The sequence below is a fragment of the Danio rerio genome, chromosome 1 (genome assembly GCF_052040795.2).
Source record: "Danio rerio strain M-AB ecotype USA chromosome 1, GRCz13ab, whole genome shotgun sequence".
Taxonomy (NCBI): Eukaryota; Metazoa; Chordata; class Actinopteri; order Cypriniformes; family Danionidae; genus Danio; species Danio rerio.
This window is the reverse complement of record NC_141021.1, coordinates 12,277,200-12,301,543: the sequence shown is the minus strand read 5'-3', so window position 1 is coordinate 12,301,543 and position 24,344 is coordinate 12,277,200. Positions and strand designations below refer to the sequence as shown.

At 36.3% G+C, this 24,344-nt stretch overlaps 1 protein-coding gene across 28 annotated transcripts in view; it reads left to right on the top strand.

Annotated features, from left to right (window-relative positions):
• The window catches only part of dmd (dystrophin), a 249,405-nt gene that overhangs the window by 36,206 nt on the left and 188,855 nt on the right, over positions 1-24,344 (top strand). For all 28 annotated transcript variants that reach the window (XR_015475971.1, XR_015475970.1, XR_015475969.1 and 25 more), the window contains exons 2-9: positions 4,942-5,003; positions 7,163-7,255; positions 7,953-8,030; positions 11,963-12,055; positions 15,218-15,390; positions 15,668-15,786; positions 19,170-19,348; positions 19,722-19,856. Coding sequence is in view for 24 of the 28 variants with exons in the window: in XM_087236510.1 (XP_087092636.1) it covers positions 4,942-5,003; positions 7,163-7,255; positions 7,953-8,030; positions 11,963-12,055; positions 15,218-15,390; positions 15,668-15,786; positions 19,170-19,348; positions 19,722-19,856 (932 nt within the window). In the remaining 4 variants the exon portion in view is untranslated. The remainder of the gene's footprint in view (positions 1-4,941; positions 5,004-7,162; positions 7,256-7,952; positions 8,031-11,962; positions 12,056-15,217; positions 15,391-15,667; positions 15,787-19,169; positions 19,349-19,721; positions 19,857-24,344) is intronic.

Sequence of the window (24,344 nt, the reverse complement as noted above, 5' to 3'; positions counted from 1 at the left end):
ATCAATTTAGTTTAACAATTATTTGTTTATACTCTTATTTTCAATCTGTGTTTTACTTCTTTAGACTTGATTTAATCTCCTTCAGTGTTTGGCCTCAAAAATCAAGACTTACAGTTTACCCTTCTGTCACATTATTCCAGCAGCAGCGTGTGAGTGTGCGTGTTATTGCGATTATAAGCATGACATGGTGCAGTCAGGCTTGAAACGAATCCGAGCCATGCTACTGTGATTATACAGTCAGCTGAAGTGTAGGCTGACCAATGGGAACAATGAACTGAAACTACCCATTTCATGATGATTATTGCGATGGTGGCAAAAACAACTGGAAGCTTAAAATCAATTATGCATGAAAATGCTGTCATCCATGCTGACTCTGGAAAGCTTGTGATTCACCGCCTAGCGTTTTTGTGCACCACAAATTATCAAAACAATACTTACTCATTCTTAATGACTCCATGCCTGCTCTGAGGGGTTTTAAAGAGTGCACCGAACATGATAATACTGCCAAACGGACTTATTTTTTAGTGTGGAGTGTAGGAATCAAAATTATCATGTGCAGTTGTTTATATGGCAGCATGCCTTTTTCACCAAGAAGGTCCATACTGACTCCAATGGCAGATACTGATAAGTTTGGGGGATTTACAGTGTGGTCACATGTTGATTGGTCAGCTTGCATGTTTCAGTATTTGGGCTTTGGTCACATGGTCCAGAAAGAGACAAAATAGTTGGTAAACTTTGTTTTCTGCTCTGCACTTTTCTTGCTCTGCTCCTCTCCTGCTCCGGAGTCTACCTTCTCTGACTCTACTGCTATCAGGCTATCTTCGGGGCCTACTCTCTTTGTCTCTCTCTCTCCCTCCCTCCCTCCCCCTGTCTCTCCTTCTCTCTCGGGTTGCTATATTTTACATTTAAGCTGGGTATAATTATTATCGTATGTTTTTGTCATTTCATAATTTATCATTTAAACAGTTATTTCTAATTAATTCAGTTGTCACCATGGAGAATTATTGTCATTAGATCATCTCATTTTCAAGTATTTGCGAATTATTTTTACAATACAATACAATCACATAATAACAACGCTCTCCCACATTTTTATTTCCGTTTTTGGTATAAGTTTGCAGAAGAATGACTAGTTTGACTAGAAATGCACTGTTTTCACCATCATACAGATACATTTTTAGTCATTCGGCAGAATTACAGTTTGAACCATCAAAGGTAAAATACCATTCCTCACAAGAGCAAATAAAGAAAGAGATATTTAGCAAAGCTTCCAAGCTGCTCGTTTACAGTAAAAGTGGATGGAGTCTTTGCACACTGCAGAAAAATTTTCTATTTGTTTTTTTATATATATTTTTTTATATCTGAAACATTCGTCATGCCTAGAAACTTAGCACACTTAGTCAAAAGTGCATTGTGTCCTTTGCTCTTACAGTGACTCTGAATTGTCCACAAATTAAAAAGTGAACCAGATTTTTTTGTTATGCATGAAAGTTTCACTGTGTATAAATGTGATTGGCACCTGAGGTCAAAATTATTTTCAAATGGTTTAAAAATTGGGATGAAAATTTTTGAGTCAGTTTGCGAATGAAGGTCTTTGCACAATGAAGTCAGAAATTTTCAGATGCTTTTTTTTTTTTGTATTTGTATCTGAAGAATTCATCAAACACAGCAACCTTGCACATTGAGTCCAATCTTTTTTATTATTAATTAATCCCTTCCGAAAAAAAGAAAACGCAAAAAAAAATAAAAACTGGTATCATTTCAAGTAGTGATGCTTTGTTCTCTTCTTTTCAAAAAATATTGTGTTCATACAATCCATTCCACAGAGAGGAAGTAGGGTTCCCCTCCTTATCAAAGAGCTGCAGAGGATTATCCTGAAGTACAAAGTTTATCTTAGTAAATCAGTGGCATTTTGATACTTTGCTTGTGATACTGCAGCCACATAGCACAAGATTTCATAAACAAATCCTGAACAGACACTTCCAATAAGTCAAAGGTATGGACACAAACACGGTGCACCACAGGCATTGAAACCAACACACAGTACAATGTTAAGTTTTTGTGACTTACACAGTATTTAACTGTAATATGAACTGTATTTTACTGTAGAACACTTACACAGTATGCTACTGTATTTTAAAGTTGCATTGTGAAATTTACTGTGTATTTTACTGTAAATATATACAATACTGTAAATACATAGAGCAAGACAAAGTCCCTTTAAGGCAAGTCATTTCACTTGGTGGCCATCTTTGAAATGCCTCTCAGGCAGTATGCTTGGGCGTTCTGTCTGAATGGGGAAACATCCAATTCTCCAAAACTGTTTGCCAAGCTTATGATTACATTACATATTTGGAACCACCAATAAAATTAAACAGCAACCGTTTCATAAGTTTATTTCAGAATAAAACAACACCTGCATATTTACAATCAAAGGGAATTAGATCACGACACCAACTTCAGTTTTGGCCATTCTACACATTATCATCCTCTGGATAAAGCTTTGTCAGATTGCGTGGCTCTTCTGAAGTAATCCACAACTTGGTCTTGATGTTGAATCTCCTCCAGAAATAACAGTGACTTTTTGTTTACAAGTTTGTGGGCATTTGAGTAGTTGCTGTCATGTAATATGCGTTTGACAGGACTGACTGTACCTCACGTTCATTTCATGCATATTACATTATTAAAACATTTGTTATCAAGTGCACTTGGTTCATTTAAAAGTACAGATTTCAAGCTTTATGTGGATATATTTCTTATGTCTGTGAAGAAAGTATTCGCTGAGATTCCAGTGCGTTTGCTGACCACTAACTGTCTGATCCAAGCTTCTCCTCGGAGAAACGTCAGTCTATAGCGATCGATAATTGGCCCCTGTACTTGAAGGCGGGGCTTCATTCACCATATTGACCATTACACTTTTTCCCTATTCAAAACTATACGAGTGACACTTCTTTTGGATTCTATTGCCTTTGAGCAAGATAAATGGTGCTGTAAATGTTAATACCGTATTCGTTCTGTAATCGATTTACAGTAAGTTACGAAAGTGACGAAAGTTTGTGAGGCAGTGTGTAAATGTGATTTACACAACGTGATGATTTATTAAGTGAAGTTTATTTATAACTCATTTCAAGAGGATCACATGCTTATGATTGACTACGGCTGGTCCTATGTTAGCTATCATATGATTTATCCAAAGCACGAATCCAAACGCACATAAATAATCATAAATAATTCTTACCTTAGTCATCTTCGCCTCAGAGAATACTCCCATCCACCCCTACTTCTTCTCCTCTTTCCTAGATTAATCCAAGACAGGGAAGCTCAGTGGTTAACACTTTTGCCTTACAGCCAGAAGGTTGCTGGTTCGAGTCCCAGCTGGGACAGTTGGCATTCCTCTGTAGAGTTTACATATTCTCCATGTGCTTACGTGGGTTTCCCCCACAGTCCAAAGTCATGTAGTATAAGTGAATTGAATTAACCAAATTGGCACAGTAAACAGTATAAGTATTTTAGTACTGGGCATTTGCTGTGAAGCCATATGCTGGTGTAGTTTGTGGTTCATTCCCCCATTGCAACCCCTAATAAAAAAGGAATAGGCCGAGCGAACAAATTCGGGGGAACTCTTGAGACCTACCTGAGCTCAGGATCTCAGGGCTCTCTCCTGGGACAGCATGCCAAACATTCTTTATTATCAATCATCAGATAAATTAACACATTTTGGGATTAGCATGCACAGTTTTGAGAGGGCCAATTCAATATTGACAATCATTGAATTATCTTATCAGCACGAGACCAAACCCCTATATATAGTCAAGCATGTTCTACCTTTGTTTTCCCTAGACCACAACGACTTTACATATGTAAACCTGATTACTGTGTAAATCAGAGGGAAGGGGGGGATGGGATGGGGTGGGGGGACATTCTGAGGCCAATAACACTGGCAATGTATTCTGTTCAGTCAAATATCTGTAAGTGTGCATTTGTGAAGTGAGTTCAAATTAATTATTTTAACGTGTGAAAAATTTGGATGAAATTTTGGCATACAGTGTGCAATGACCTTAAAAGCTCACTTCTAGGGGTACAATCTTTGTACTACATGCGAGGAAGAGAAAAGATGACAGAAGATTTTCATTATAAGTGCGAACTCTGGCTTTAATATCATCAGGGCCCCTAGATAAGAATTACAGCTTTGTAATCAATCTGAAACCCAAGCAAGCCGAGAGTCTAGCGCACAGAGATCAGAATCAAAGCAATTGGAGAATATTAGAGCGGGGAACAACACAAGCTTTTAATGTGATATGAAAGCTAAATGTTCTTTGCGCTGATTGATTTTTAATGTTCCCAACACCCGGCATTTCCTTCGCTCCCCTTTTGCAAATGCAAGAGCGACTTCACAAACAGTATTTACGCCACAAAGTAATGTGCTTTTTGTTTTGTTTGCTGGGGTTTTCGTTGAGAACACTTTTTGCTTGTTTGCAATTTGGAATAATCAAACTGTGCGTTAAATGTTTTAGGAACGACTGTCGATAATAGAGGAATTTCAAAGCAGGCTCTTTGGCTTTTCTGATCAATCTTTCACCCTAGTCAGTCATTGTGTTTGGTCTCTCAGAAATAATCTTCTTTTGAAAGCCAGCTGACCATTGATCTGTATACCCTTAAACCTGCATTCCCCTCACCTCATAGTCTTTTTGTATTCAACCTACCTAGTATCAAATGCCAAAGCATATTGAATATGGCTTATTGATCCTAGTGGACATTTTTATTATTATTATCATTAAGATATATGACGTTATATAATCACAAAGCTTTAGGTTTCCCAAGGAATTAAATGGAATGACAGAGTTTTTAAGGTTGCTTTATTTTCTTATCTTGCCAGAAGTGAAATTGTAAGAGTTGAACCTTTAACTGGACAGTATTGACCGTGTTCGCTCTCATTTTCAGATGAAAGAGAAGACGTTCAAAAGAAAACCTTCACCAAATGGATAAACTCACAGTTTGCTAAGGTAAAGTGATTTGGGAATTGTTTCCATCTTGCGTTGGAACACATTTTAATGGCAAATAATAATACTTGATTATGCAGAAATTGGTTTTGACTAATCAATTGAGACGTTTTTTAGATAGCAATTTTAGGAGAAAGCTTCGTAGGTTTCTGTTTGCTGCAAGCATGTTATAGGTATATAAACTGAAAGGTTATTCATCCACCTACTACATAGTGGGTGGAAGAGGAGATGTACGCTAGACGAGCTTGATATCAAGGTTAAAAGTTAAGATTCACACTCGCACTGAGTCTTGATCTGGAGGTTAAAAGTTAAGATTCACACTCGCTGAGTCTTGTCACTCAGCTTCGTCTATGTCAAGATGCCAATGTCAATGTGTGCTTTTGATTTGCTTGTTTGTCGCTCCACACTTGAGGTAAGGCACTTCAAAATAGAGCTTTCTGCATTGTCTTTGTAACGCTGTTAGCGCGGTTTTGCAGTATAATAATAACAGAGGAAGGACATCAGTTCTTTGTCCTTCAAATCTGAGAGAGATTTCTTCAAGGCAGAGCTGCGGGGAAAAAAAGCTTAGAGAATGTCTTTTTTTTTCCTAATCAAAGTAAAACTAACAAAAACTAAAGGTCTCATCCTGTGAGTCCTTTACATAACACACACTTAAGTTCAGTGTGACATATGAGATAGTATATTAAAGGGATAATTCACCCAAAACTGATAATTCTGTTATCATTTACTTTGCTTGTTCTGTTTGAGTGTCGTTTTTTGGTTGAACACAAAGGAAATTGTTGAGGAGATGTACTACCATAGTATTTGTTTTTCCTACAATGATAGTCAAAGGATACAGGTTTCCTACATTTTTATAAATAACGCTTTTGTGTTAAACCAAAAAAAAAAAAAAAAAGACACTCAAACAGGTGAGGGGTGAGTGCATTTTTATTTTGGGGTGGACTACTCCTTTAATCAAATGCTCCCGCATCCTTTATGTGCAACACATGCTCATTGTGAATGTGTAGCCTCTTATACATTTCTGGAGAGAGCGAATCATGTAGGCAGATATACATATGGCTGCATTTTGTCTTTAAAATGAATGCTATGGGCTGGTATGTCGCCACAGATGGTTTCTGTTTCTATTAGCGCTACCAGCTGACCACTTACCTTTATGTAGATGGCTTTTCCGCTGTTACCAGTTTGCCCAGTGGCTAACCATATATGCCGGAGGATTTGACTCAATGGCGACGACAGGGTTCGGGTCCAGCGAAGAACAGTTTCAGAAACCTTTTGAAAACACCATTGGTTGGGTTTAGGGAAGAGGATGGGCGCTGGGCAATCTATGCTTTTGAAAACACTATCGGTTGGGTTTAGGAAGGGGGATGGGCGCTGGTCAATCTGTGCTTTTGAAAACACTATCAGTTGGATTTAGGGAAGGGGTGGACGCTGGTCAGTCTGTGTTTTTAAAAACACTATCGGTTGGGTTAGGGAGGGGGATGGGCCCTGGTCAATCGGTGCTTTTGAAAACACTATTGGTTGGGTTTAGGGAAGGCGGTGGGCACTAGTCAATCTTTGCTTTTGAAAACATTAATGGTTGGGTTTAGGGAAAAGGGTGGGCACTGGTCAATCTGTGCTTTTGAAAACACTATTGGTTGGGATAAGGGAATGGGATGGTGCCAATCAATCGGTGCTTCTAAAAACACTGTCGGTTCGGTTTAGGGAAGGAGATGGGTGCTGGTCAGTCGGTGCTTTTGAAAACAGTTGCTTGGGTTTAGGAAAGGGGATGATGCTGGTCAATTGCTGCTTTTGAAAACACTGTCAGTAGGGTTTAGGGAATGGGATGGGAACTGGACAATCGGTGCTTTTGAAAACACTATTGTGGGTTTAGGAATGGAGATCGGTGCTGGTAAATTGCTGCTTTTGAAAACACTATAGGTTGGGTTTACGAAAGGGGGTGGGTGATGGTCATCCGGTGCTTTTTAAAACACTGTCGGTTGGGTGAATGTCACTCGCAGGAGAAATATGAGATCTAAAAAAGAATCTGGCAGATTCACGAAAGAAAGACAGCAAAAATAGTACTTAAAGTGTACAATTTTACTCTCTCCGAAAAATGTGTACTGGGGTACTTATCCATGATGAGCTTGGGTTGTTTTTGTTCTACAAGATTAGTTTTTTTTCAGACAAGAAGACCTCCTATTGATGACCTCTTCACTGACCTGTGTGATGGCCGACGTCTTCTTGAACTTCTGGAGGTTCTGGTTGGCCATGAAATAGTGGGTTATTTTTTATTTGATTTGAAACACTAATATTAAAAAATAATCTTTTAAAAGTACAATTCAGCACTGAAGGACATGTTTTCTCATTATTTGCTCGTATACTCAAAATGGGGCATTTGGAGAATAGTCATAATGGTTTAATCTTTTGGTGCAATTACAATGAGTGCAAAATACGGCTTTTAAGTTTCAAGATGTGTTCATTATCATCAGAAATGGTCGATGCATCTCATGTAATTTATTTAAAAGTCTTGGGAAGTAATATGATGTATTTGACTAGGAGTTTAATCTTTTAAGTCTAAATATTTAAAAGCTCATTCACATTAAGAATGATTACATTACATTACATGAATAATTTAGAAGACTCTTTTGTCCAGAGTACCTTTCAAATGATGGCAACAGACACAATCTATGCTGCAAAATAACAGCATGTAAATACTTTGATTATTCACAAAGACTATATATTATAGTTAGGATAAGTAAACAATGACCGAACATTAATTTGGTGCGATATACCCTTATTTGGCTCTGCTGTATTCTGGTTACATTCTGAGAGACTTTCCTCGCTCTATTTTGTAACAAGAAAAAAGAAATACCCAAGGTTTCAAAGCATTTGGATAAGGATGAGTGCATAAATGGTTGAATTCATTTGCAATGGATGCTCAAAGTTCATTTCTGATATATTCCCCATTTGCAGGTTAAAGAACGTGGCTTCACTCGAGTGCACTCCCTTAACAATGTTAACAGGGCCCTGCAGATCCTTCAGAAGAACAATGTGAGTTAATTGGTTCAGCTGGCTGTTTTACTATTCACAGCTTCTGAAATTTCAATGTTTCGGTTGAGCTTTTTTTTTAATAAATTCAAGACAAAATTATGCTGAAGCACACTTTTTACAGCTTGATAAGGTAATGACACTTATCCATTTCACTGGCTTAAAAATGTCTCTGCATGATAAAATGGAATGAAACATTGAGACAGCTTGAAAACAGACAAACAAAATCTAATTACAATGTCTGGTTGAAGTTGTTTTCAGCAAATTTTCAAAGTGTTGATAAATAAAACAGTGATGCGACTGAAATATTAAGTTCTTAAAGGGGCCATGACATGGATTTTTAATTATTGTTATACTATTATAATAATATGTAATACTAAAAAACAGATGTAAATGCAGAAAAACTATTACTTTCAACCCTCATCCTGACACTTTTTGTGAAAAAAAAAACAGATTTTAAGGGGTGGGTTATTTAAAGCTATTATAGAATATGTATACCTAGGCATAGCTTAAAAATAAAGGATTAATGCATTGAAATGGCATATTGTGAGCCTCAAACACTTTTGTTTAATAATTTTTGTGTAAATCCTGGCATAAACAGGAAAATTGGAACAAAAATAGACTCTGTTGATTGCTGTGTTTGATTGGCTACAATATTTCCTTGTGAGATTGCAGCAATGATATTTCCCCAATTTTTTTTTCTATGTGGGACTCTTATTTTGAAAATAGGAGAGGCAGGGAGACTAAAAAGAAGCAGCTTTTGTGAAGCAGGCAGCCATGCATGACCACAGAGTGTTCACAGCACGTCAGAAAGCAAAATGCAGGATATACAGATTATACATTTATAAGTGCCACCCTGAAATCGTATATGGTCTGTTTAAATGTAACTTGTGTTACTTTACTATAAAATATGCTGTGCAAACACATGTAAACTGTGGAGTATAAGTGTTTTATGCATTTTGTCATTTCACACCGCTCTTATACTGTGATTTCTCTTAAGTGAATGGATGCCAGTACACTTGATACATCTCATGTGTTAATGCAAAGCTTAGAGCATTAGCGCAGATAAACTAGATGTGGAGTATCAGAGTAGACCTCATAAATATTTATGATCATTACAAATATGGTCAAAACCAAACTTTTCATTCTAGGGGTAGTTCATGTGGTTATAAAAAGCATATACTGTTTTTTACTTACCTAAGCCACATACCTACTATGTAGATCAGGCATGACCAACCCTGTTCCAGGAGATTGACCTTCTTGCAGATTTCAGTTGCAACCCATATCAAACACACCTGCCTGTAATTATCAAGTGCTGTTCAGGGGTCCGTTCTTTGTACCTCGCCTAAATGATCTAAGATTATTTGGCAGATCCCGGATCTTTTAATCTTGATAACTGATCTCTCGCTAATTTGGTTCTTCACACGAGTTCGCGAATCAGATTAGAATGTCTGGATAAACTGATCTGAGATCGCTGTGTGTGTTGTGAAGGACAGATCTATCGATCCTCGAAATCATGATCAGCAATGCAACGATTGGCTGACGGCACAGCAGCGTAATGACATCATCTGATTAATATTCAATTATCCATGTGAGCAAAATTACATCAAATTAGCAGTAAACGGCTTGACATGCAATAACCTTCCACATTTGTTGTGAGCTGCAGGCTTTACACTTTCATGTGTCAAGTGTATTCATCATGTATTTCAATGCAAATCAATGTATTTAGTTCCACATTTAGAAAATATTTTCTTTATTATAGTAGCCGTTTTTTAATCGGTGTAAAGAATAACTGGTTGTTTACAAAAGCGTTTTCATATTGGTAAAGGCGTCTGCAACTTTTGTGAAGCATCAAATCACCAGCATATTAACTATCAAAACATGTTTATGACTGCTGAAATGTATTATTGCTTTAAAAAAAGTCACATATTGTGCATTTCTATTATACACAATTTGTACTAAAGCGATCAAAAAAGTTAATATCAATAAGTTTTCTCTTTGCACCACCAGGTGGCAATCGTACTTTCATTTCAATTGTGCAGATTGCATACGTTTTATTAATATGTATAACTTTATATATATATATATATATATATAGTTAAAAAATATGTACCATTTTCCAAAGTGTATATAACTACTACTGTAAGTAAATATCAGAATTCGGAACATACTTTCTTTATTATCTTTGCTTGAACTAAGCCGATCTAATCCTGTTTATATGAATTGAACCTGCTCCCGATCAGGTTTGACTTAGCAGAACTGTTGCTATGACAACAACTCTCGGATCAGCTTTAAAGAACGAAACGATCCTGGATTGTGTCAAATCGTCAATATCCAAATCCAGCTGAGTAATTCACGTACGAAGAACGGACCCCAGGTCCTAATTAGTTGGTTCAGGTGTGTTTGATCAGGGTTGGAGCTGAACTTTGCAGGAAGGTCAATCTCCAGGAACAGGGTTAAGCACCACTGATGTAGATAATAACAGGAAACAATTTAACATATTGAATTAATGCACTCTACGGTAGTGGTCTTCAACGTTTTTATCACCACAGACTGGTCAAACCTTGACAATTTTACCACAGCCCGGGCGGCAGGGTGCTAGGTGACCATCAACCGAGGATGACAAGCTGACAAAACATTGTTGCAACTTTAATACAAAAATTATTTATGGAGAAGATTAAAAAGCACTGCAGTGTTTGAGTGTTCTGTGTCTGAGATAATTAGTCTACCAAAATGTGCGTATTCAATACAAAGTGTGAAGCTGATAGGTCAGTTCTTGCCTCGTGACTCGTGGTGTGCTTGCGGCATTTTGAAAAATATAGATGTGCAGTGCTTCCCTTTTCAATATGCATGCATCTCCATTGGAAATAACAAACTTGCATGCGGAAAAGACATGATATGTGAACAACCATCATTTGCAATCTCCAGCAGTTGATCTTTTTCTTGTACAGACATGATGGATTCAGCTGATTTGTTGACAAACAGTTTGCAAATCCATTTCTTTGCAGTTTGTAGGTCCTTCATTGAACCTTTTCTTTGTCGCAAAGTAACTTTCCAAAGATTACTGTTTCTTACTCATTTTGCTAGCTTGTGGGTTAAATTTTGCTGCTTGAATGACCAAGAAGTAATCAAGAGAATACAGTTGTTTTATAAAAGATCCTTCAGATTCAGATAATAAATAAAACAGAAATCATTAATGATTTCTTGTGAGACCCGGTTCCAATTGATCTGCAGACCGGTAACGGGGGTTGTGGTCCATTACTCCATGGCACCTTTAAACGGTTTTGTTTACGTTTTTGACAATATTATCAATTTAAAATCGAAGCATTATGACATTATTAGCTAACATATTTAAATAAGACACTGTGAGGATGAATTCATCTGACTACTTAATCTTTCAAATAAATGTATCTTTGTGATCACTCTGTTAAGCTATGTTTTGCTTTTAAAACAGTCTGTAAATATGTAATGCTCTAATATGGTTCATGACACGATTAAAAAATAAACCATCCACTTGTTCTTGATACTTTAGTCCTCTTCAAGTCTGTACAGAGACACAAATGAGCTGTTTAAAGCAGACTTGTCAAAGTGAAAGTTTTTTTCAGTTTATTTTGCATGTCAGCAGACTATTAATGGGTGGAACCTGTGCTGCCTGTCTCCCTATGACATCACAAGCCACCTCAATGACAATCCAGCTATTTTTTACAGCCTAATCAGATAAAGGCTTTTATTTTATAACTAGGAGAATGATTTAAGAGTTGAAACTTGTACAGTGATTTAATAGAACAAAGACCTCTTATAGGTCATAAGATCAAAGCAACTTAAATTTCACATGTCACGTCCCCTTTTAAATGTATAAAGTTAACACCAAATCAGAATCACTTTCCTATTATGCAAAATCAAGGCTCTTACATTGACGTCAACTGCATTTGCAGGTTGATCTGGTGAACATTGGAGGAGCTGACATTGTAGATGGGAATCATAAACTGACCCTGGGGCTCATCTGGAGCATCATTCTCCACTGGCAGGTATGAGAGTTCAATACAGTGAAATCACACCCACAATCTTTGTGGTTCGCTTTCAAGGGCAGCAACACACTAAAGGACCTTTATGATCCACTGTGTTGATCTATCAAAGATTTTATATGTAGCACATTTGCGGTGGACTGTCATGTGCTTATCTGTACAGGAACTCGTTTCCTCTGTGTTTCTTTCTCCGCATCTGATAAGATGGCCCTACTGTGGTTTATGTACAGAGTTATTGATGTCCTCTTTTTTCATCTTATGTTAGCGATGGTTATAGCAGTAGGGGCTTTTAAGTCTCTGTAGCATTTCAGTATGATTCCAAAAACTCTATATATTAAAAATTCAGCATCACATAACTGACTAATTTACATATATTGTGATGCTGTCGGATCACCACGAAGAGTGCATTAGTGCTTGTTCCGGAAGTATTTTTCTCATTAATCTTTTTCCTATATATTTTTTTATATGTCATTTGAGGTGAATCACATTATGGCCATCTTTGATTTGAAATATATGAAAATCCAACAAAAAGATTAAGAATGAATTTAATGAAGGACAGAACTACGGTGCAATAAAGCATTGTAAACTGAATAATCAATAAAAAAAAATGGAGAAATGTAAAACTGCTACAACATAAATATAAACAGAACATAAAATCAATTAACAACCTCGATTTTCACAAGTCTTTAAAGGTTTATCGGTTGTTGTTATTACAGGCTTTTTTTCTTCCTTATGGAGAAAATGAATAGGCTTATAAGGTTTATTCATTAACTATCATGAAATTTACGTCATACTTCTGAGTATTTCAAAAATTACCATTGTGCTATAAAGGTGGGTGTTCAAAAGCAAGGTAATACCATGAAATCTTCTATATGGAACAGTGTTTCTCAACCACGTTCCTGGAGGACCACCAGCTTTGCACATTTTCCATGTCTCTTTAACCAAACAGACCTGATTCAGAACGTCAGCTCATTAGCAGAGACTGAAAGACCTGTAATGGGTGTGACAGACAAAGGGGCCATCCAAAACATGCAGTGTTGGTGGTCCTCTAGGAATGTGGTTGTGAAACACTGATATAGAACGCTGTTTAAAAGATTGTGGTCACTAAAAACATGCATAATACACATAAAAATGACAACATTATAATATTTCAAATAAATGTTGCTTATTTGAATGCTCTGTTCATTAAACAAGCCAGAACAATCCTTTTCTGAGCATCAAGTTATCATGTCAGAATGATTTCTGAAGGATCATGTGATTGGAGTCAATTCAGCTTTGCTCTTTCACATAAACAATTTACATTTTCAAATTCCCCAAATATAAGACAGTTATTTTAAATTGTAATGTTATTTGATGGGATTTCTATGTTTGTTGTATTATTAAACATGTAAATTCAACTTTGGTGAGTATAAGATATATAAAATATACCTTATACAATGTAAGATATACAGACCCAAAACATACTATAGATATATTTATCTAATTCTATCCAGTGTATATACTATACTTTTTAATCAAAAGTTATGAATGGTAACAAGTGGCACGGTGGCTCAGTGGTTAGCACTGTCGCCTCACAGCAAGACGGTTGCTGGTTCGAATAGGTGAATTAAGTAAACTAAATTGGCAGTTGTGTTCGAATGTGAGCGTGTATGGGTGTTTCCCATGGCTAGGTTGTTGCTGGAAGAGCATCCGCTGCGTAAAAAGCATATGCTGGATAAGTTGGAATAGTTGCCAGTTCATTTCGCTGTGGTGACACCTGATTAAAAAAAAGAGACTAAGCCAAAGGAAAATCATTAAATGCATGAATGGTAATGAATTGCATTTTCTCCATTATATTATTTGTTACTTTATCTTAACAGAACAAAACAATAGAATAATAACCACAGAATGCAACCAGAAAATCCCTTAATATCACAGTTTCAGTCATCATTACAACAATAACCCCAGCTCAAAGTAAAATGAAGAAGCAGTAAATAGTCAAATAAAATAAATAATAAAAAAAAGCCTAATAAAATTATAATATTTGAATAATCACAATGATCAAAATATTGCACTAAACAAAAATTAACTAGGGTAATGGTATTCTAACGAGGTTTTGCAAAAACAATTGTAAAAACTTGGGCCCTAACTGGTGTTTACATCTGTATTTGTGCATTTTCTGTTATATATGTTGCAATACAGTGCTCAGCATATACAAGTACACCCCCCTATAAATCTCTCATCTAAATTTATATTTTCTTTAGGATACTTTACAACATTATATCTGTGCATATACATTAGATTAATCAGTACTGAAGCCAAATCTGGAGGTTATCTACCAAAGTAAAATACAATAAAAGATTAGTAGCCCAAATGTATGTTAGGGAAACATATTTTATACAATTTTCAAAAAGAGGAAAAATCAAGAGAAACAAATAAATGTTGAAATGTAGTTTGTAATTAAATTTTTTTGCAATATTTTGCATGAATTAAATGTTATCATCTGTCCATTTCTAAAGATGTTCTTTGACTAAAATATTATTTTAATGAATATATCTGTTAAATAAATCTGTTTTGTATAAATGCACCAATATTTATTACACATATTCACTGAGAAATGGATAAAAATATTCATTTTCAAAATTGGGTGTACTCAATTATGTCTAGCACTTTATATACGTGAATGTTTATTTGTTTTATAGAAGACTTGCAAAGTAACAGTACTGTAGGTCAAAACCATGCTGTCATTACTATTCACATAAGGATACATCTCTTGATTCTTGAAACTTATCCTGTTCATCAATATCAGGTCATGTTGTACTTTTCACCTTTCTGATAAACATGCATATACAGTTGAAGTTAAAGGCTTAACTAGGTTAATTATGCAAGTTAGGGTAATTATGCAAGTTATTGTATGTTCTGTAGACAATCTAAAACAAATATTCTTTAAGGGGGCTAATAATATTGACCTTAAAATGATTTTAAAAAATGAAAAACTGCTTTTATTCTAGCCGAAATAAAACAACAAGCACTTACTCTAGAAGAAAAAATATTGTAGGAATTACTGTGAGAATTTCCTTGCTCTGTTAAACATCATTTGGGAAATATTTTAAAAAGAATAAAAACTTCACACGAAGGCTAATCATTTGGATTTCAACTGTATGTGCATCCTCTCCTTGGCCACAGGTTAAGGATGTGATGAAAGATGTCATGGCGGACTTACAGCAGACCAACAGCGAAAAGATCCTGTTAAGCTGGGTCAGGCAGTCCCTCAAAAACTACCAAGACGTCAACGTGGTCAACTTCTCCAGCAGCTGGGCCGACGGTTTCGCTTTCAACGCTCTCATCCACAGCCACAGGTGCTTTCGCTTTCATTGAAAATCTGTTCTTTCGCCACTGATGAAACTCCAAATGAATGTTTTTATTCATTGGTCATAAACTGCATGGGTGATCACTGGCCTAAAGCAGTATTTGAAGCCGAGTGTATGAGTTATTGTTTTTCCATTTTTCCCTGTTGTTCATTTGGGTAATGAGCCAGCTGTGTTTCGATCTGCTTTTAGCTATTTCAAGCTCTGAAAATAATTTAAGTTATTAACTATCCTATAGTAATTATGTCTTTTTCTGGTTCTTTGGCAGGCCGGAGCTGTTCAGCTGGAGTGTAGTGGAGCAACAGGATAATGCCATTGAGAGACTGGATCATGCCTTCGGTGTTGCGGAGAAGAGTTTAGGAATCGACCGGCTGCTGGACCCCGAGGGTTTGACCTCCTCCTTTTTTTTCCTTCTTCTCCTTCACCATTAGCCTTTGAAGCTGTTCTGAGCGATACAGACAGGGCTTTTTTTTGGACGAGAGGAAATGTCTTGTTACATCAACATCTAAAAGCCGAATTTCATCACATAATTTATGCCATGGGGGTTTAGCTCGTAGTTGAGCTTGTACCACTTATGACTTGGTCTCTGTGGACTTATCTGAAGGGAAGGCGTAAATTGTGATAGAGATGTAATATACGTATGATGCTTCTTTCCTGAAGAGGAGTCCATAGAGAGCATATATATATACTGGATAATTAACTAAAGCTTTACACTAGTTTTCAAAAGTTTGGAGTCAGGTTTGACTTTTTGCTACTTTCTTTCAGAAACTTTAAACAATCTTTGTTTATTTTAGTTAACAAACAATTATAAGTGTTTTTTTATCATAGAGGGAAACAAGTGCAGCTTTGTTGTAGTTAATATTAAAGGGCACCTATGATAAAAATCTACTTTTGTAAGCTTTTTGTACAGAACTACGTATTTCTATAGTACAGTGGTTCTCAAACTGTGGTACATTTACCACTAGTGGTACGCAGGCCTCCTTTTAGTGGTACGCGGAGGAATACTGAATAATAAAAGAAAAAAAAAATACTTTTAACTCTTTGACTCGAACGATTACACTTATGTGATCAGCACCGGCTGTTCCCTGAAGCATACGATCACATCGGTGTGCTTAGAATGTTTACTTTACTTCATTGCGTTATAAGATGCTAAAAATCAACCCGCTTTGGCACAGAAAGAGGTGCGCGGCTGCAGCGCATGCGGAGCAGATACGCGCTTTTGCAGACCAGTGCTGTTGTGTTGGAATTTCCATTACTGTATGCTTTATCATTAGTTTATCATATCATTGGTACAAAAATTATTACAAATGTGTTTTAAAAAATATGTGTTCATAGTTGTGTAAAATTATGCGTGTTTTTAATATATAGAGTTATTTGTTTTGTAAAGCAGCGTGGCTTTTGATTCATTTGTTACCTTAGATTTAGGCTTATTTATCTGGATGTGAATCAAATGTCATGGGATAGCCTGTATTTATGAGGTCCAATTTTGCCAGTACTTCACATTTACTGTAGGTACAGCAGTTTTCTTTTTACTTTAAGAACAGTAGCCTACTATTTTTATTGAATTTTTAAAAGCACATTTTAAACATATTTATTTTTCACCTGTAAGCACAGTACAGTGCTAATGGTCAAACTATTTATAATGGTTAAAGTGGCTGTAATAGGAATTAATCTGCCACATAATTATGGTGGTACTTGGAGAGACAATTTTTTTCTCAGGTGGTATTTGATGAAAAACATTTAAAAACCATTGGTATAATCTATTCACTGTCATGGTGGATGTCATGGTCTCTTTTTCTTTTTTTTTTTTTTTGCTGTAATTTTTAACCCCTATAATCACCACGGCTGCATGGTGTCAACGCACATATGTGTGTGTGTGTGTACTGCAAACAGCATTTGTGTGTGACTCATCATTTCAGAAAGGCTTGAATAAACTCCCCCACAAATACACAGAATAAACTTAATTGTTACTTATGACTAATGAGCTGTATTCAGCTTATTCCGAGTCTGTCTCTATCACTGACTGCTGTTTATCTGCTGTAACACAGGAGATACAGACCCACATGGGAGCGGTGGGCTTGAAGAAGCAACTCATTTGCATTTAAAGCCACAGGCTACAAAAACAGCTACACTGTACTCAGACACCAAAATGGGCAGATTCTGGAGGCTATAATAAATAATGTGATGAGTATTTTCAGCAGAAACCTTACAGACACATTCTGGAGATACCAGAGGGTTATCTTACATCTTGTAAAAGGGGTAAAGTAGGTGCCTTTTAATATAGTTAGTTTGTGTTAACTAATATACAGTAGTTTTTAAGTTTTGAAAAAGATGGAACACTTTTAAATATGATCGATGTTTATTACAATTATTAGACTGCAAAACTGTTTTAAACACTATTAACAGGTGTTGAGTAAAAAAAAGTAGTATATTACAATCTTACAATCTAGCCTATCCTAATCTTTTATATATATATATATATATATATATATATATATATATATATATATATATATATATATATATATATATATATATATATATATATATATATATTTATATATATATATATATATATTTATATACTTTATATATACTTTATATATATATATATATATATATATATATATATATATATATATATATATATATATATATATATATATATATATATATATATATATATACTTTATATATATATATATATATATATATATATATATATATATATCTTTATTATATATATATATATATATATATATATATATATATATATATATATATATATATATATATATATATATATATATATATATGAACAAGACAAAATTGCACAACTCATGTATACTGTATGTTACAGTATGTTATTTTTGCTACTTTTTAAGATTATGATAGGCTTAAGGTTGTCATATATTACTTTTTTTTTACCCAACACTGTTATTGTAAATATTAAAATGCTTCTTGAGCAGTAAATCTAAAGGAATGCAGCCGGCGCACAACATCATAAGACATTAATATTAGGTCAGACTTAGAACATGATGTGGGGTGAACAAAATTCAATGTCTAGCAAGCGTCTAGAGGCAACGTTTATTCGTCAGATATGGCAAGCAAAATTCAACGTCTGATAGACATCATAGTGGTTGCTATTTGGTTGATTTTAAGTTGGACATTGGGTTCAGACATCAACCTGATTTTCATTTCCGAACATAATGCAACGCCTCCACGACATCATGTTGATGTCCTGTGCCTGCTGGGAGCGACGTTTAAATGACAAAAAAGTATATCATAAAATATATAGATTTAGAATATATGGATTTTAAATTTAGATAAATATATACAATTATAGCTTAAAAAGTGTACATACACTGCTATTGGAATAATAAGGAACCACTTGAAAGCTATTTGTTTGAGTAAACAGCTATTTTTATTTATTCTTCATCTAATCCTTTAATTAATTTAGAAATGTTGTCATTTTCATAATATTCTTGCATTAATATTTGTTTATAATAATTTGCAATAAATAACAAAAAAAGTAATATTTAAATAATTCACTACTTTACCGTGTGTGTATATAAACATTTACATATTAAAAAAATAATAATATACAGATTTGAACAGCAGTATCCATACACTTTATTTACACAGATTCTTTCAGATGGAAAGCAATTGGTTGTCCTCTGCTTCTCACTTGAATCTAATTTCAAAAAGACCCTAATAATCTCTCCCGTGTTTGCCATGCAATTAAGTCATTTCTTCTTTCCTTTTGGCAGATGTTGCTACAGTCCATCCAGATAAGAAATCCATCATCATGTACGTTACCTCCCTCTTCAAAGTGCTGCCCCATGGCGTGAGTTTGGAGGCCATTCAAGAGGTGGAGACCCTCCCTCGAGCCGCAGTGACCAAGGAGGAGCACGTCCTCTATCAAACCCAACAGCGGTACTCTCAGCAGGTCAGACAAACACACACTCATAGATAAACACGGTGTGTGTGTGTGTGTGTGTGTGTGTAGCAATCATAATGCATTGGAGCCATTATCTCTGGCGCCACATACATCTACTATGAAAGCTTCTCCGGTTTCCAAAAGGCTTTCTGACGTTCTCAGGATGCACCTCTAGCTTGTCAACACACTTTGCCGGCCGACATTGAATTACGTTTTGTAATTTGTGATCTAATTTTGCCTCCCTGCATTCCAACGTCCTCATCGCCCTTCTCACTGCCATCTCCAGCTCATCGCTCCATCGCTCAGCTCTCCTCAATATTTCACTTCATCCATCTCTTTTGTTTCTCTTTTCTTCAGCGTTTGTCTTTTGCATCTGTTTTAGATCACAGTCAGCGTGGCCCAGAGTCGCGTTCGCAGCCCGTCGCCCTCCTATAAGCCGAGATTTAAAAGCTATGCCTTCACTCAAGCCGCCTACGTCAAGACACCTGAACAGCAGAGGAAGTTCCTCATCGCACAGGTTTGTTTCTGTTGACTGCTCCACCATGTTGCCAAGCAGTGCAGCTGTGTCTATAACACAGCCTCTAATAGATATCAGCAGTGCCACACTTTTACTGCCTTGGCAGACTATAAAATTGACAAAAAGTGCCATAGGTTTGCAGAGGAAGGGACATGAGGGAGGGATTTTCCAGAGACTTGTTGTTGAGTCTGGAAGACATAGATATATACATACAGTAAAATGCAAATTTATAGGCCCCGCATGCAATGTACGTGTGCAGAAATCTGCAGATATTTGAGTATGTCATTCGGTCTATTTGTTTACTTATACTTTTCTAAATATATATATTATAAATTAGGGATGTAACGGTATCAGAATTTCACGGTACGGTAATACCTCGGTATGAATGTCACGGTACGGGATTTATTGAATCATTTACAGGAAAAACAAAACTTTTGAAAATACTCCAAAAAAGTGCCAAAAGTGTCAATGACATACAAATTAGCCATCTATCTGTAAGCTTTGAAACAGGAACTTCAATTTTAATAACAAAAAATTATTAAACCATGTAAAAAAAAATAAAGTTTCAATTTAGTATTGTTGAAAACTCATCACATTCAACATTTAATCACTCACTCACTTACTTAGATAGAGATGGGTTTAAAGGAAAATTATCATATAACTATAATCTGGTAAAAGCTGGTATCTCTGGGCATTTACAATGTCCCCTGCAACAGAAAAAAACCCTCTCATTTGGGACTGAGGATTCTGGGACAGAGATATGACTTGGCCCATGTTGACAGCAGTGGGTAACGTTGTGCATTGTCTTTCCCCCACTTGAGAAGACAAACCATGAGTGAGATAGAGGTCTCTTTGCGGTACAAGTCAATGTCTGCATCAATCTGAACAGTGTGCTGTGTTTCTGCAGTCCCCATGACTGCTATTAGTCGTATTCCCCAACTTGCAGGCACGTGCACACATAGGGCTCAACCTGTGCAGTGCACATGCCCTTTTTAGTCTTGGATAGAAAGTGCCCTTCCAAAACGATCAAAAGTGCCCCCGCGACGCGACACAACCTCCGTCCAGCCCTTCAGTAGACAACACTGCTCTTGAGTATGCGCGCTCAACCCCCCCCCTCGGCGCTTTACAATACGCGCGCAACAACACAGCTGATCAGAACGCGCGCGACAACACTGCTATTCAGTACGCGCGCGGCGACAACACCCGCTTTAGGTTCGATCATTTCCATCTTTTTTTCATCTCCGCTACTAGCAGCACACTCCATTTCCGCATTACTGGATCTGTATCGACAACAGACAGCAAAGGATTATGGCCACGCCTGGGCTGATGGGAAATGTAGTTTAAGCTACCTCCCGTTCGCTTCATTCGCCTGAGCAAATTTTCTCAGAAGACCTATAGTTTTACCGAGTCATGCGACTTCGGTAATATCGAAAAAAATTAATATTGCGGTATGACGGTATTTACAATACCGTTACATCCCTATTATAAATATATTTTATATATTTTAATATTTAAAGGAACCTTTTATCTTCCAAATGTACAATGCAAAGCAATAAATTCACAAATGATGTTTGAAGCAACTGCACAACAATGATAGTGATTCAAAAATATATGTTTTGGGGGGCCGAATCTCATTATATTTTTGTTGTCAGTTGGGGGCCGGAAGAAGGTGGAAGGCTGGCCGTAAATGGCCCTTGAGCCGACAGTTTGAGACCCCCGCTGTAAACAGTTAGCTGACACCCCAACATACCTTGCTTATGACCCTAAGATGTAATGCCCTTTTATGTATAAGGGTCTGGTAGGAGACCGACTACATGTGCACTTTCAGACATGCACTCTCAGACACTTGGCTTTTAACGTCTGCACCTACTGTATAGTACCTTGCCCCTAACCCTACCACTCATAGTTGCATCACTGAGAGTGCATGTCTGAGAGTTCATGTGCAACACCAACCTGATTTCACCAAGTAGGACATGTTCCTGCCAAATGCGGGTAGATTTCAGCTTTGGCGGGTTTGACAGTCACTCCCACTAGCCACTTTGGCTGGTTGAAAATTATTTTTAAATTGTGGTTTTCTTAAAAGCAGGGTTCGACTATAAGAATGACCCTATATGCGTGCAAATGTGATCTTAGAATGGAGAAACAGCACCAAAAAATTGCATTCACGCATGCAGAGTAAAGCAGATGAATACCGAATGAGAGGATGATCACTCGCCCTATCAGCTGATGTGATGCGCGTGACAGTTTAAAGCGCGTGCACGCTCCTGTTTCCTTCCTTAAAGCACGCGTGCCTGGAATGCAACTGTGATCGGATCTTTTAAATAGTCAGGCAAAAAAGTAATGCTAATGCACACACAGTCTTGCTGCTTTCAAGAGCTCCAAATATGTCTTTTTGTAAGCAGCACCGGTTGCTTTCGCTTTGAACAGATTATTAATTGGCCTTCCATTATCACACATTATGTTTTTACCTGCTTTCTTTTGCTTACGGTTATTTTTGTTTATATGGTTTAATTATCATTTTTTACAACAACATTGCTTTAATATGAGATTAACTCTCCATTTATGTGTAGTTAACTGGTGATCTGAGAGACCTTTAGCGAGGAAAGATTACTGTGCATATTTTTGATACATGACAATTAATTGTTTTTCTTTGGGTTTTTTTTTTAAAATAAATGTTTTGTTAAATAAAAAGTATAGTATACAACTATATTTAGCTTGTTTGACACATTTAAAATTTGTGGCTAAGAAATAATTCTTGTTTGGTGTGGTCAGAGATAAATTAGGTAAATCCTTAATTTTGAGTTCTGAAAAGTCATGCAGTATAACACTATGAAACCGTGACCCATTTGCTTATACACGACACACAACGTGAAATGAATGAGAAGGCATGTAGACATAACACAAAATCTAAATCAAGTAGTTTTAGCATGTCAAAGTCATATTTATGGACATGAAAATATTTTCCCAACAACAAAATTGGCTAGTGAAAATGCAGAGTGGCTAGTAACGTTGGAAAACTACAAGCCACTGTGGCTGGTGATCAAAAAACTTAATGTAAAGCCCTGATTATCATCTATGTTGATCCTGGAACAACATACAATCAGCCAATCAGAGTTCTCGGATATGTTTACAGATTATGTTAAGTTTAGGCTTACGGTTAGGTTTATGCACTTCTACATGATTGTTATCTATTCTCTGATTTTGGGAGTAATTTACAGTTATGGTTGGGTTTATGGGTGGGGAAATCAAATAAAAAGGATGTTCCAGGATCAATATAGATGTTATTACAGGATCGCATCATACTTGGTGCACATGTGCAAGTGTGCAGGCAGACACTTTTGCTTTTATGCGAAGTTGAGCAGCGTTTCTTTGCTAATTTGGGAAAAATGCACATGCTTTTAGTTAAGAAAACGCCATTGGGATATCACCATTCTTATGAACGCAGGTGCAAACAGTTATGCTGCCTAAGAACAAGTAAAAACATCATAGATTGTACTTAAGAAGTTTCTCAAGAACAAATGAAGGAAAAGTCTTCAAACAATATTGCCCATTAAATTATGCCCCTTGATCAGTTGCAGTAGAGTGAGTCCCTCTACACTCCTAAAGCTTGCTCAGTCAAATATCTCTTTGTGGGTTTAACGTTTCATTTGGTGATGTTAGATAGCTTAAATGTAAGTAATGCTTCTGTTACTTATCATTGCTTCTTCTTATTTTTGGATGTAGTGGCTATGTCCCATTTTAAAAGATACACACTGTAATAGAGTTCTCTCAGTGACAGAAAGCGATACCTAAAAATGCTGTAAATTATATACTGTAAAGAGTACTATAATATCGCTGGTGCCCTACTATATGGTTTAACGAGTCTTCAGGGTGTTTATTTGGAACATTACTATAGTGTTCTGGGTAGTTGCTAGGTTGTTAGTCATCCCCAAAGATATTTTGGTCACTAGGATATGACTCAAGTCTCTGTTTTCCTGTCTCATTTTCCATGTCCCAAGCTGTGTCAAATGAAATCTCTAGGTTAAAGGTTATTTAGAAAGTAATAGCACAGTTCTTCTTGACAATCGTTGTGAATTGAGGTAGAATTGTTCATAGCACAAATGGTTCAATAAACTATGCATTAAATGTTCTTTTTAAAATAAGATCAATAGTAATGCTTGCTTTAGTGTTTACACCATAGCCCTGGTGCTAAATCACAAGTCAGGCCCCTCACAATCTTCAAATTCAATCTGAAACCACCCTGATGTTATCACTCAGCTTGTGCATTTCACTCAAACGCATACAAGGGCAGAGGGTATTTCCCAAAGCAGGAAGAGAACATTAGAAGGCTGACTTTAAAGATCACTCAGCTTTTAAAGGAACACTGCACTTTTTTTCTGGAAATTGGCCTATTTTACAAGTTCTCTAGAATTAAACAGTTGAGTTTTAGCATTTTTGAATCCATTCAGCTGATCTGTGGGTCTGGTGGAAGCCCTTTTAGCTTAGCTT